Genomic DNA, 14,550 nt, shown 5'->3' with positions numbered 1-14,550 from the left:
GAAAAAAATTCTCGGCGTTTTTACCAAGGTCCATTGGTATCCTTACCACCTCACTTTTTTTACCAATTCTTGGTAATTTTACCAAGACAGACTGGTAAGCTTACTTAAAAATCTGTATTTTTACTGTTTTTTTTTTTTTCAGGTATGAATACCACTTTTATTGGTAATCGATTCCCGGTAACTTCGCTATTTTATCTCGGTAATTCTACCGCAGTCGATAAAAAATATTGGCGTTTTTACCAAGGTCCAGTAAAATTACCGAGAAAGTTCAATAATTTTACCGAGATTCTTGGTAAAATTACCAATTACATAAATGGTAATTTTACCAAGAAAAAACTGGGATCAAACAGAACCCGGAATTCTTGGTAATTTTACCCTTTTCTTAGTAAATACACCGAGATTTTTTTTTTCAGTGCAAAGAATTCGTTTTTAGGTACATCCTAGTATACAAGACAAGGATGCACATTGCACCTGTGCCGTTTTTGTCCAAATTTGTCTAATTTGAGCCAAAATAAGTGAGATTTGCAGTTGGTAATTCTAAAGATCATATTAAAATGCAAATTACGAGGGGAAATTTGGCAACATCGAAAATTAGGCACGTTCTTTCGTGAGGGTACCGACAAAATGCAACACCATATGTAGAACTCGAATGTTCATACGGCGTTTTTCCTCAACACGGCGGATTTGGAATGGGCCCTGGCGGCATGAAATTTTGATGAAGGAGATGCGATCGATAGCCGGGAAATCGGGGATGTAATTCATTTAATGACGTACCCCATTCGCCGTCAACTTCGCCGGAGTCGGGCCTTTCGTGGTCCTCCTCGCTCGTCTCTCTCTCTTTCCCGGGCGGGTGCAGCGGGATGTGCTCCGTTTCTGCGTCCGTGTAATCACTATCGTACATCGAATCCGAGCCGCCTGCTTCCTGTTCCACACAAAAAAAGACACGAGGAATATTATCCAATCCTTTACTCATTAGGGCGCGATGATGACCATCATCTTTTTCAATAGGACGTATTTCTACCAAACAGGACCATAGGCGGATCCAGCAATTTGGCAACACCGAATTCCTGCATTTAAACCTATGCTAAATAATCAATTTTTGTCGGAGCACCTGGCCCCTCCAAGAATCGATACATTTTCATAGGTTTCAATGGAGGAAATCCGGTGTTGCCAACTTGCTGGATCCGCCAATGAACAGAACTATGTGCAGGGGGAAAGATGGGGTGCGCTCGTCAGTTCTCCGGCCATGAGAACGCAGCAAAAGGAACGGATGTTCGAAAAGATAAATATTTGAACTTCCAAGTACCTAAAATTGCATCGCGCGATTTTGAAGGTGCAAAATGATCATCACCTTTTCTAACATATCAGTGGCAAATCGACGGTGTAAGTCGACAACCATATAACTCGTTTGCAGTGTCTGAAAATCTCCGCCTCTTTGTTTTTTTTAAAAAAAGAACAAATTGGCATCATTCCTTGAAGTTTTTGCAGAATTTTCTTCACGCAGAGAAGAAAAATCAAGGCAGTTTTAAAGAATTGCCGTTGAGTAGTTTTCCGTTTAAAAAATAAAGTGTGACAGGAAGTCTACGACGTCACAAACCGAGTTATGTGATTGCCGACTTACACCGTCGAAATGCTTTTCTAGGACATTGATTTCGTAAAAGAACAGTCGAAGGCATGTATATTTTTACTTCCAAATGTCTGAAGTTGTATCGCGTTATTTTGAAGGCGCAATAATGACCATCATCTTTTTTAGTGGGAAAGCAAACGCTTTTCCAGAAAATTCCGATTGTAGGAGCGAACTGCGGTTAAGGAGATATTTGTTTTAGCACAGTGCCTGAAAGTACATCGCGTGATTTTGAAAACGCAGCAATGAACAGCGTAAATTTCAACGTTCCTTGAGGACGCATCTCTTAAAGAGAAAATATCAAAGGTTAGAACTATCTAAACTTTTAATTGCCTTTACAATTGTATCGTGATCTTTAGACATCAAAAAGATAACTTAACAGGGTCTAAACTTCAAATTCGCATTACATGTTTCGTCAAGGAGATTTTACTGCAATCGGGTGAATGAATCGAACATTTCTAGGGAAGGGAATAAGATACTACCAAATAAGGGCGGATTCTGGTGGCAAATTAAAATTTTGAACCTCTCTCGTTCTCAAAATGAATCCAAGTCTACGTATAATTCGGTTTAAATCTTAAGCGAGTATTTTGACTTTTTTTTGCAAACTTCTACAACTTAAAATTCAATTTTATTCGCGTCTGTTTTCATCTTCCTGCGAGACAACGCTGTCAGTTAGGTGCTTTCATAAGTTTGTTTTACTCATCGCCACGGAGTTAAAACACTGAGTTCCCGTACCGTTTAGGACTCATAAAGTTCCAACAAAACTCCTGTAGCTCTCATCGAAAGCTGAAATCCTTTGGACAAAGAAACTTTTATCGCAAATTACGCCAATTTTAGAACTTCAGCGCGGTAAGCCTCGACATTACGACGGAGTTACAACCGTCCCATTAAGTCCGGTTCGCTAACGAAAACGTGCCGTTGAAGCTTCCCTCTCGCCTCCGTGCCGTATACTCCCTCCACCCGTACCCTCTCCCCCCCTCCTCACATTCCCACTATTCGTTCATTCATATTTAAAATCCCATTCCATTCAACTTTCTGCGCGGCTCGGTTCAATCAGTGGCGTGGCGTGCTTTGCGATATATCGAATGTTAAGCCATTTAAACTTATGGAAAATGATCGATGAATATGGTGTTCGCACCCAACACCTTAATAATCGATTCTTTAGCATAGCTTCAAACGGGGAAATATCGATAATCGATCATTCACGCCGCGCCACTATATTCAATGAGTGAATACTCCATCAAATCAGGGAGAGGCTTGATCAATTTTTGAGGGATCGCTTCACGAACTCTGATTGGCTGCTGCTTTCCCTATGATGCTGCGTGTGCAGATTTAAAGTACACGTTTTTTTAACCACGACGCTTTGTTGCTGCAATACGATTCCTGTCTTCCCCTTTTCCTAATTAAAGGTATAAAGAACATAGTTATTTATTAGAAAATCGAGCTACAAGCCAAAATAAACAAGTAATATTTCAAACTACATGTAGATGAGAAAAAATATAAAACTTACAAAAACTTTTTTGTAAACTACTTTTTTGGAAGTTTTATATTTTTTCTCATATACATGTAGTTTTACTCCACGAGTTTAAATATTGGAGACTAACACACAGCGGAGCCGAGCGGCGTGCTGGCGGGAAACGCGCACTGGCGCCTACAAACCTAAGGGGATACTTCAAGCATTGCGCAATGCGTGAAGCATCCCCTTAGGTTTGTAGGCACCAGTGCGCGTTCCGCGCTGGCCGGCCGCCCGCCGAGCCACGGTGCCATCAAGTGACGGACTTTTGATGGTCATTAAGTGGGAGAACTCGGAATAAAAAATTGTCGAATATTTCTTGCTTATTTTGGCTTGTTGCTCAGTCTTTTAATCATTAAATATTATCTATGCAGCTTAGCCAGCCAAATTTGGCAATAAAATGTATTAAATGTAAATGTTGTTACTTCTTCAGCACCCGAGCAATTTCTACGAGCCTGTTGGGTGATTACGGATGGTTTCACAAAGTTAAATTCAGTAAGTCCTTCAAAACTTCATATTACGCCATGTATCCCTTACGTCCCCCACCGTTCAAAATATCTACAGCCGCCTATGGTCCGTTTTCTGTAAAAAAAAACTACGGTCTTATATAGTTACTGCTCTCTCCAGTAACAAGGCGGAACTCTCCCTCCATCCGTAACAAAAGTTTGCAACGCCCTCTCCCTCATCGAACTATGATGCCAAATAAACAAGGATCACGCAAAATCCCTCTTAATCTCCTATGCAAGGAAGGAATACGGAATGAATATTTAGGGAGGGGGCGATGAGGATTCCACATGCTCCTCAATGGCGGGTGTATTTATGCACATGTAAGCTTGTATTGCCACATCCTGAATGCGTGCTTTATCCCGGACGGCGCGGCGCACGGTGGATCGAGTCAACGAAAGAGGTCGGACAAAATTTGGAAACTTCAAAAGCTCAAAACTTCGTTAAATCCGTCCGCTTAGCCCGCAAAGCGGGGTCCAACAAAACAATCTTCGGTTCCATGCTAAAACTTCCATTGCGCATTGAAAGAACATGTTGTCTGAGACTCGTGAAGGCGTGCGTGTTGCGCGCGTCTGAGCGGGCGGAAAAACGCCTTCAAATAAGTGGGTATGCAACAAGGGCAACCGTAGAGCACGAATAGTTGTATGCTCCGCCGTGTCACGTTACTGATGGGATTGAGAAACGTTACCGAGTCGGTCCTCCGATTCTATTCCCTCTAATAGATGCAACAAAGATACGACAATTGTAAGGAATCGAATCGATGTTGAGGGATTGCTGTTTTGGACGTGTTTTAGCGAAAGAAACTCATCGAAATTGGAAGTTCTAGGAAAAAATATCTTCTATATCAGGTTAGTTTGATTCACTCAGTGCTCCCATTCCATGTCGGTCAAAAGTTCCGGGATTCGGAACGTTTTTGCTTCTCCCACTCCATGACCGTAAAAAGTTCCGTGATGTTTTTTTAGATTTTTTCAAAAGTTCCGGAAAATGCAGAAGATCCGAAATATCTCGGGAATTTCAAACGTCGCGGGAAAAATTTAGGAAAATCTCAAAAGTTCCGGAATTTGGAACTAGTTCCGGGAAATGGGAGCACTACTTGAACACTGGAAAGAAACACATTGGATCTGGAGTCCAGACTCTTTAAAACATCGACAAGAAAAAATACTCTTGATTCAATCAGATTTAAGCTTAAACCAAGAACCAAGCCTCTTAATTTGAGCGGATTTCCTTTTGATTTAAGCAAAAATCTGATTGAATCAAGAGTATATTTTCTTGTCAATGTTTTCAAGAGTCTGGACTCTAAATCCGATGTGTTTTTTTTCCAGTGCTTGAAATTTAAAATGTGACGAATTAAACATCAAAATTTGCAGTTTTAGTCGAATATTGCATGTCCACCCTCTCGAATTCGTTCGATCCACTGTGCGGCGCGATGAAGCTGAAGCGCGGAAACTGGAGCGAGCAGGATCTTCATTAGTACCTGCTCCGAACACGCTTCGCTGGACCTCTAAAGCTTCCTGTGCGGTTGTCGAGTTTCGCCGGAAGGAAATGCGAGCGATGCGACGAGAAAAATGAACTACATTTTGCGATAAGGAACAATGTTTCCTGCTACAGCTCAGGGACATCGTATGTACCATTAGTTTCCCTATGCAGATAAGTTCTCTTACGGATGGGCCACAAATGATAGTTCCTTATTGCAGCGTGTCCACGATGAGATCCCTCAACCGCGTGTCCTGATTGGGTGTTTCTTGAAGCGTATTTTCGCGTCGGGTCGGATAGATCGTGTGAATCCGATCCAGTGAATCCGTATTTTCTCGTGGGCCCGATCCTCGTTTTCGGGGTTCATCGAGCGGGTGGCTGGTGCTCACCGGTGGGACTCAACAGGAAGCGAATTTTATTCGAAGTTTCGAGCCTCTTTGGGAAGTTCCGCCCCGGTTTGTCTCATCAATCACCAACACTAGTGGACACCGTTGTTACCAGATTTGACCAATCAGATCAGTTGGTTTTCGATGGATTCATACTCCAAAAAAATAGCACAAAACATTGCTAGCAAACTTTTGGATGGTATTTTTTTTCCTTCTTAATAGCTTTTTTGTTTTGACGCATAATCGGGAAATAATAAAAAATTATACCAAATCAGAATTATGTCAGAAAAAATTAACGGAAAGGAAGTAGAAACATCGTCTTCCTCGTATTCTGCCAAGGAAGAACGTCGTATGAACATTCGAGAATTGCCAAATTTCCCCGGATATAACACGCATTGTTGACGAAATTTTTGCATATTTTTCCTTGAAATTCTCAAATATTTTAGATTAAGTTGCGAACAACACAGGCTGAAAAATCAGGAGAAAAATATTTACAATTTCCCCGATAAATTCGTATTTTATCGGAGGAAATTTGGCAACGCCTGAGGGCTCATACGGCGTTTCTCCTTAGCATGGCAGTATTCACGTACCTGATTCGCAGACGTATCATTCTGCATTGAAGCAGAGCTGACAGAGCGGCCTAGATCTTCCAGGTTCATGTCTGCTAACCATTCTTCAACATTCACTAGAGCAGAAATTCAAATATTTTAGAGAAACTCTGATAAATTAAATTGGAATCAAAAGAATGAGTCGAATTAGCAAGATTACACGGGATGAAATCAATCAATAAAGTGAAATCCTGTAAAACAAAACCATACAACCTTAATATTAGAGTTTACTGTTAATTTTTTATTTATTTTTTTTTTTTAAGTTTTGCAATACTAAAGCGTATAAAATGCTAATTTACTTTTGTTGAGTTTTCGGTTTTACTAATTTTAAATTTTTAGATGAAAATTAAGCTGACATTCTCTTTAAAATTTTGGTGGAGATGTATGTTTTTGTTATGGACCGAAAATATTCAATCTACAGTTGTTCGTGCATGATGTATTCTATATACATTATGTGCAAAGAAACATGTATTAGAGTGATTTCATTTTTTCCTAGCGCAGCGGTCCAATTGCCGTGTTCTTCACAGGGCTACGTCTTTGTAATAATTAGACAAAGAGATTTGGAATTGGGACGAATCTTAAAATTACTGTTTCAATACATTGGTTCATCCACTAGATCTAAACGTCAAAATACGATTTTAAGTCTGGTAAAAATTATATTCAGGGAGATGAACAGTCTCGTTGGCATTTATTGTTTACCAAAATGCAACTTTTAACGAGCGATAGCACGTGGTTGATGACGTATACCCCTCCCCCCCTCTTCATCCATTGAGTACAAATAATCAGTCCATTTTGATACAGTTTAAAAAAAGAACTAACTCCACATTGTAAGGTTTTGACACATATGCGTTTTTCCAAAACTGAAAGAATTAAATTTCGAGGAACGACAACTTATAGATTTCACAAGTTGGAATTTCGAAATTTTATCCTTGCGCGTTGCACTGCTTGATGCCCCTCAACTTCGGATGTTCGAAAGGCTCGCAATTCCACGAAATCATTTATCTAGAGATAGATTCCTCATTATTAGTTATCGAATCCAAAACCGGAACTTTTAACGAGATACCTTGCTTAATGACGTCAGATATCCCCCCCCCCCCCTCTTCCGGGCGGATGACTTTCATTACCCGAGCAATATTGTAGCATTACCGCTCCACAAGTCGGGTGGATGATCATTATGGGACAGATTATTTTTCATCTCTGAAGAAATTGATCAATTCAAAGAAGTAAAAGAAATGATGTCAATGAAACCTATCAATATCTCGGAAAAAAGGCATAATTTAAGAATCGTGGAAATGTAGGACGATTATGATGATGATTTCAATGATTAAGGCAGAGGCGTGGCGTGCATTGCGATGTATCGATTGTTATGCCATTTAAACCTACGGTAAAGAATCGATTATTAAGGAGTTCACCCTGCTCATCATTCCTTTTCCGTAGGTTTAAATAACATATCAATCGATAAATCGCAAAGCACGCCACTGGATTAAGTGGGAGCGCACAAATAATATTTTCGTGTCTTAATTGAAAGAGTAAAGACTTAAGAGCAATTAAATTAGCATTACAGGAATTCATTTACGAGCAAACACTAATAATTATGAGATAGCAGCGCCGAACAATGGCATTGTTATCACTTAGCGTCACTCGTTTAAGGCTAATTAACAAAACACCTTAAGATTAGAACGACAATCGTCGTATTCAAATTTCCCTATTGCGCATTTATATACATAGTGGTTAAACAGACGCTACGGTAGGTACTCTTTACTCGAAAGACTATCGTCGGTTAGGTTATGCTTAGCTCTTAGGATATAATTCTAGGTGGCGGCAGCCAACCCGGCCCAATCCTAAAAAACTCCTCCTAAAAAATGACGAAAAAAAAATGAAAAAAAATACAACAGCAAGAGCGATGGTAAATCAATTTTGGGTTTGAACAATGATTACATTTCACCTGCACGCAAAAATTAAACGGTTCGACCGCAAAAAGACTCAACCCATTTTTACTTTTGAATGAAAAAATAAATATTAGCCTTACCATTTGAGTCACCATTCCTCAAACATTCCAGTCTTGCTTCTGCCTTTGCTTTTGCTACCTGAAATTCATTTAGAAAATTTATATAAATTGTGGTTTTCATACGTTATGACCAATTTACGCGTTCAAATTGGTTATTTGGTCAAGTATTAATGTATTTAGCAACGATTTTCTGTCTAGGCTATTAACGTCTAAAAAATAGCATGGTTGAATTCAATTATTCGACAGTAACTGATGATTATCTCGTGTTAAGAATGAGGCAAAATCGTGATGGATTTTCGTCGAGTATGCCTTAAGGGGCTGCATAAATACAATAACTATTTAGCAGCCAAAAGTGATTAATCTCACATTATTTTGGCACAAAGGATGTCCAAAATCTTCACAAATTGGTCCCATGGCAGCATTTCAAAGTCTGCGGACGAAAAATATCAAATATAAGAAAAATACTGTTAAATTTTGCGGGCGTAGTTGCCACTCTTCGGAGGGATTCAATTTAAACGTTTATAACATCATTAATAATGTGAATTTTGGCGCGAAACTTTGATCCAATGTTCCTGTGAGTTTTAGAAATTGTTAGGTATCGAGGACTGAAAACCGATATTCCTTTTACCCCAACTTATTTCTCTCACTGTGCTGAACAAGTAGTTGAATTTCCACCTTAAGGCACATGTTTTCCTGCTCAAGTCATGCATTTAGCGAAGCCGTCGTGGTTATTAATGTCAAAAAAAATATCATGGCCGAATAAAATATATTAAACAGGTATACTGATTGCTATATCAGACTGAAAAAAAAAAAATTCGCTCACGGCCAGAAAAATATTTCGAGAGACAGATACCTTAGTACTGAAACCGGTTCTACTATGAGAGAACAAAAACAAATCGTGACGAAACTGCTTACCTCAGATCTCCTAATACTGTGTTTTAGATCTTCAATTTTTGTTTCTAAATCTGGCCCATTCGGGTCATTTGGATCAGACTGGAACAAATTCAGAAAAAGTCGTATTATTTGAGATACACCAAAATTTGTCAAACCTTTATCATTTCTGCCATAGGTTTAGAAAGAAACAGAAAAATTTCTTACATGTTTAGGGTTGTAGTTGAGACTGATTTGAAAAATGTTTGAAAACGAAAAGAAAGAGCAAGAAAAGAAAAAAATTGAACCAACAAAACGTTGAGACCTATTTAAAGTGACCCCATTATAATCTGCATGAGATCTGATTTTTGGGCGCATTTGGCGCATGGCGCATGGCACCCGGAAAAGGCAGAACACTGTTTTCTAATGTGAGTACTATGAACATGATCAGAACAACTATTCTTCTTTCTCATAGAGTACATAGAGTCGTAATGTAAATGAGAGAGCTGGCGCCATGTTCTGCTCGACGAGTTCCGAGCCCGGTGATGTGCGCCGAGTTCGGGTCACTTTTTTGATACATGTTCGATCCAAAATGGCGGTGTGGAATACGTGGTGATTCCTATCTTCTTTGTTTACATCGGATGGCTGGGTACCCGTGTATCGCAAACAATCGATCATGTATCGAAAAAAAGACCCGGCGTCACACAGGAGTCTCGGAATTCAGGACCTGGAAAATGCTTAAAAGTGGCGCCGGCTCACCCACTTACATACGACTCTATGTACTCTATAGCTACGGAACCTTAGGCGCGTCTGTCCGCGGCGTCCTGGACGCCCGCCGGCGGACAACTCTGCTACCGAGTCGAGGGCGAGAAGACGCTCACATTTCGGAGCACGGCACCTTAGGAGTGGAATCCGTTGATTTTTTCCGCTCTGTCCGCTGTCAATTTCTCGAATTTCCGTTGATCGGACAGTATGCTCTGGGCCGCAAAAATGGCTGGACGCGCTTTTTTTTTTAGGAAGGTGTGGATTCGATCGACAAAAATCGACCGAAAAATAAAAACGTGAATCGATTGACACCGATTCGATGGACAAATTACTAAAAAACCGGTGTCGATTCGATCGACAAAGAACGTGGATCGATAGACGAGAAATGATTGCCAATTAAAAAAAAACCGGTATCAAGTCAATCGACATGAATCGATCGAAAACCGGAACGTGAACCGATCGACGTAATTCGATCGATTCACGGGTTTTTCGATCAACTCACAGGTTTGTCGATCGACTCATAGGTTTGTCGATCGATTCACAGGTTTGTCGATCGACTCATAGGTTTGTCGATCGATTCACAAGTTTGTCGATAGACTCACAGGTTTGTCGATCGATCCACGGCTTTTGTCGATCGATTCACGGATGGGTCGGTCGATCCACGGCTCTTGTCGATCGATTCACGGAATTGTCGATCGATTCACGGTTTTCGTCGATCAATTCACGGCCTCTGTGATCGATTCGTGGGTTTGTCGAACTAAACACGTTCAAAAATCGGTAGGAAAGGCAGCGGACTGAGCAGAATTTATCGGCGTCTCCGACGGCACCTTAGCGGCGGAGAGACGCTGCGGAAAACGCCGATGGAGGACGCTCCGATCTGTCGCCAACAGATCGGAGCGTCCTCCATCGGCGTTTTCCGCAGCGTCTCTCCGCCGCTAAGGTGCCGTCCCTACGCAAAATCATCAGACAGATTTATCGGCGTCTCTCCGCGGCGTCCTGGACGCCGCCATCGGACAAACGCGCCTAAGGTTCCGTACCTTATGTTCTTTCTACGTTGGGCTCACTATCGCTCTCCCTAAAGCTCTGTCAGGGGTGTGGAGTGGTGGAGTGGTGGTGGGGGGCTTGGTGATATAAACATGGAGCATGGGAGAAGAGTGGACAGTGGAGGAGTGGATGGGTGCTACTGCGTACCTTTTGTCCGGAGTCCCTGAGTGCCTGGAAGACTTGGAGTTTGCGAGTGTTCTCGCGGATGTTGTTGTTCTCGCGGTGGACGCGGGTGGCCCAGCGTCGGGCCTCCTTGGAGAGGACCGAGACGACGGAGCTGTGGTCGGCGGTGATCCGGTCGACGGTGTCGTTGTCGCACGCCTCGAACTCGTACTGGATGTGCTGCTTCAGCACCGGGTAGTACAGGTACACGCACTGCATGTTGTAGTCCCGCGACAGCTAGACACAACACACCAACATAGATATTGCTTAAAAAAAAAAAATGAAAATCGTGTTCTTAAAGGTGGATTTTAAACATTTCCTCCGGCATCTTGCCCACGTTACCCCTCCGGAAAGAGGGGGTGGAGGACATTGTAGACTCCTACCCCTTCCTCTCTTCCCGAAAAAGAGGGTTTTACGTAGGTACGATGCCAGGGGAAATGTTCCAAATCCACCTTTAAAAACATGATTTAATATTTTTAGGTACCATCTGCGAGGATATTGACGCCGGAAAAAAGCTGGAATTTGAGGAATACACAGCGATAAATGGCACGAAAAATACATTTGTAATATACAGGTTCTGACATTTCGAAAAGACGCGTGAAGTCTCTATAAAACGCTCTTGAAATGTTAAACCCTTCCGCTGCACCTATACGTAGCCTATAAAAAAAATCTGGCCCTGCCAACACTGAGAAAAAATTTCGATCACATGGACTGAACTTCAGGTCATATGGAATACGAAAACGCTCAGGTAACCAAAGTTTCGTGACATACGACCTAAACTTCGGTTTAGACGAGAGGAAACACTAAAAATGTGGCCCAAATCCTAGTTGCAGGTTGGTAGAAAGAAGCTGGGTCCACACTATATATATATATAAAGTCGCTTCACAACGCACTCTGGCGTTCTACGACACCCAAACGCCACATATGCCTGTCTTCCCAGAGGTTATCGGGCAACTGACACCGCAACATCTCTTCGTCAACGCCCTGCCGCCAACCCTTTACGGGACGTCCCCGTCGCCTCTTCCCAGGGTCCACACTATCCTACGAGAAAATCAAAACCCGGAAATCCAAAAATTGGAATTTTAATAAAAAAGGACATTTGGAGCCCGTTCACAAAACGCCCAGCCATGCTCGGCGTTTATGTATTGAGCCCTGTTTCTGGACTGATATTGAGCTAATTTCACAGTTGGCATCACTGTGTTTAGCGCAAAATTTTACATGGAAGCAGTTTATTAAATCCAGTGGCGTGGCGTGCTTTGCGATATATCGATTGATGTGCCATTTAAACCTATGAAAAAGGATCGATAAACAGGGTATTTGCAGCGAACACCTTAATAATCGATCCCTCACCATACGTTTAAATGGCAAAACAATCGATACATCGCAATTCACGCCACGCCACTGATTAAATCCGAAATTTCCCGCTCTCGTGGGGACACGATTTGCATAAGTGACTCATATTGAAATCAGTTAATTTAAACTTCCCGCCTGCGGGGGAAACCGAAATGAAAAACCAAATGGGAATGGGAAACTCAACAAAATTGCACCAAAATTGAACGTATTTCTGCCAAACGGAACTATGTATAGATTAAGACATGAGCCCTGAGACCCATAAGGATATATCTATAACGGGGCTCACGTCATAATGCACATAGTTCCGTTTGACAGAAATACGTCCAATTGGACCTCACCGCAAAAGTTGTAATCGCAATAAACTGACCGCTGGAGGCAAATAATTATTGCATTTCGAACAAGATACTAATCATAAACTCACTAATTCGATGGATATTATAAATATTCCGTCTCAAATAAAACGTTTAAACAAATAGGAGTTTATGACAAAATTAGGAAAAAACATGTCTTTCGATGTATACGACGTTGCGAACTTCCCTCCATATTTTACTGTGGCGCATGAAAACCATCACTTTTTAATCAGTGGTGTTAAGTGTTACCATTGGACACTTCTATCAGTATGCACACTAGGGTTCATTTACGCATTTCAGGTCTGCACTACGTGCATTGCTAATGGACCACTAGACAAGGTACGAATTTCAGCATTCTGATACATGTTCCTCAACCAAAATTTCACGTAGAACACGATACGCACAACGAAAATTACCAAAATCAACTCCTGACGAAGATATTTAATGATTCTTGATGCGTGAATTCAAACCACCCGCTCATGAAAACTCAATGCTCTACGTGATTCACATCGCGCGCTAAATGTTTATCATGACAGTCTCTGCGATGTAAAAATCTTCAACTTCAATCTTGACACTTTGGCTCAGCTATAGCAAATTACCAATAGTCTGAACAACACAAGGTGGGAAATGAACATTGCTCGATTGAGAAGCTTGCTGAAACCGTTGTAGTGCTCGATTTGACTCACGCAGAGCTTTGAGTTTCTTGTGAGCGGGCAGTTCAAATTCCTCGTAACCAATGTGAAATAAAAACGTTAATATCTTCGTTAGGAGTTGGTTTTCGTAATTTTCGTAGCGTGAATCGTGTTCTACGTGAAATTCTGGTTAAGAAACATGTATCAGATTGCTTAAATTCGTACCTTGTCTAGTGGTCCATTTTGGCAAAATCGAGTCTAAACTCGAAAGAGATAATAGGCCTCGATTGTAAGGAAAAACGTGCCTAATCGCAGGGCGAAAACATTGTAACTGGTTCCTCCGCGTGACTAACTAAAAAATGAGCTCTCAATTACGCAGTAATGGTTGTACGCACACAGCGGCAAAACTAATAGCTGATGAAAATATACCCAAATGTCCTTCATTTACCTCATAATGAACATATCATTTTTTAAAAAGGTAATGTAAAATTATTAGTTTTTTTTTTTTTTCAAAATATAATTGCCGAGAGATGAACACAGTTACTGCCCAGCAAATTCATACATTCAAGACGGAATCTTCATAAAATCCATGAAGTAATTGCGAGCTCCCAATTGGACGTATTTCTACCAAACGGAACTATGTGCATTATGACGTGAGCCCTGGAATGCATACATTCTTACGGGTCTCAGGGCTCATGTCTTGATGCACATAGTTCCGTTTGATAGAAATACGTCCAATTGGGAGTGTGGTTGTCCAACGTGCTTTGTTCGTTGTCCTCCCGGGAGCCGCGCCTCCATTTTTAAACGACTGTGTACCTACGTGACTCTGGGCAATTGCAACTTGGCTCGAGTCCCACTTTCGATAGCTTTCAGTTGCCAAAGTTTTGCTCGGCTGCCCACACTGCCGCACTATGGAAGAACGCCGTATGAACATTCGAGAGTTGCCAAATTTCTCCTGATAAATCATTTATTTTTAGAGAGAAGTATAAGCATTTTTCTTTGATATGTTCAGACATTTTAGATCAGTCCGCAAACAACATTTTCCGAAAATTTGACGGACAATAATCACGACTTTCCCAATGAATTCGCAGTTTATCGAATAGAATTTGGCAACGCCTAAAGTTTCATACGGCGTTTCTCCATAGCACAGCAGCACAGGAAAGCATACCTACGTTTCACACATCTTGTTTCCTGGATCGTCAGCGAACAAACGCTATCATTGGCAGACTCATAAAGATAGGTCTTTTTAAAGCTCTCA

At 41.3% G+C, this 14,550-nt stretch overlaps 1 protein-coding gene across 8 annotated transcripts in view; it reads right to left on the bottom strand.

Moving 5' to 3' along the window:
• Positions 1 to 14,550, bottom strand: part of nwk (FCH and double SH3 domains nervous wreck) — a 170,843-nt gene that overhangs the window by 16,289 nt on the left and 140,004 nt on the right. For all 8 annotated transcript variants that reach the window (XM_019052531.2, XM_019052530.2, XM_019052532.2 and 5 more), the window contains 5 exons: positions 10,943 to 11,194; positions 9,032 to 9,109; positions 8,138 to 8,195; positions 6,091 to 6,185; positions 775 to 922 (listed from right to left, as the gene is read on the bottom strand). In XM_019052531.2, the coding sequence (XP_018908076.2) occupies positions 775 to 922; positions 6,091 to 6,185; positions 8,138 to 8,195; positions 9,032 to 9,109; positions 10,943 to 11,194 (631 nt within the window). The remainder of the gene's footprint in view (positions 1 to 774; positions 923 to 6,090; positions 6,186 to 8,137; positions 8,196 to 9,031; positions 9,110 to 10,942; positions 11,195 to 14,550) is intronic.

This window comes from Bemisia tabaci, chromosome 10, assembly GCF_918797505.1.
Source record: "Bemisia tabaci chromosome 10, PGI_BMITA_v3".
NCBI classification, from domain to species: Eukaryota; Metazoa; Arthropoda; class Insecta; order Hemiptera; family Aleyrodidae; genus Bemisia; species Bemisia tabaci.
This window is presented reverse-complemented; position numbering and strand designations above follow the sequence as displayed.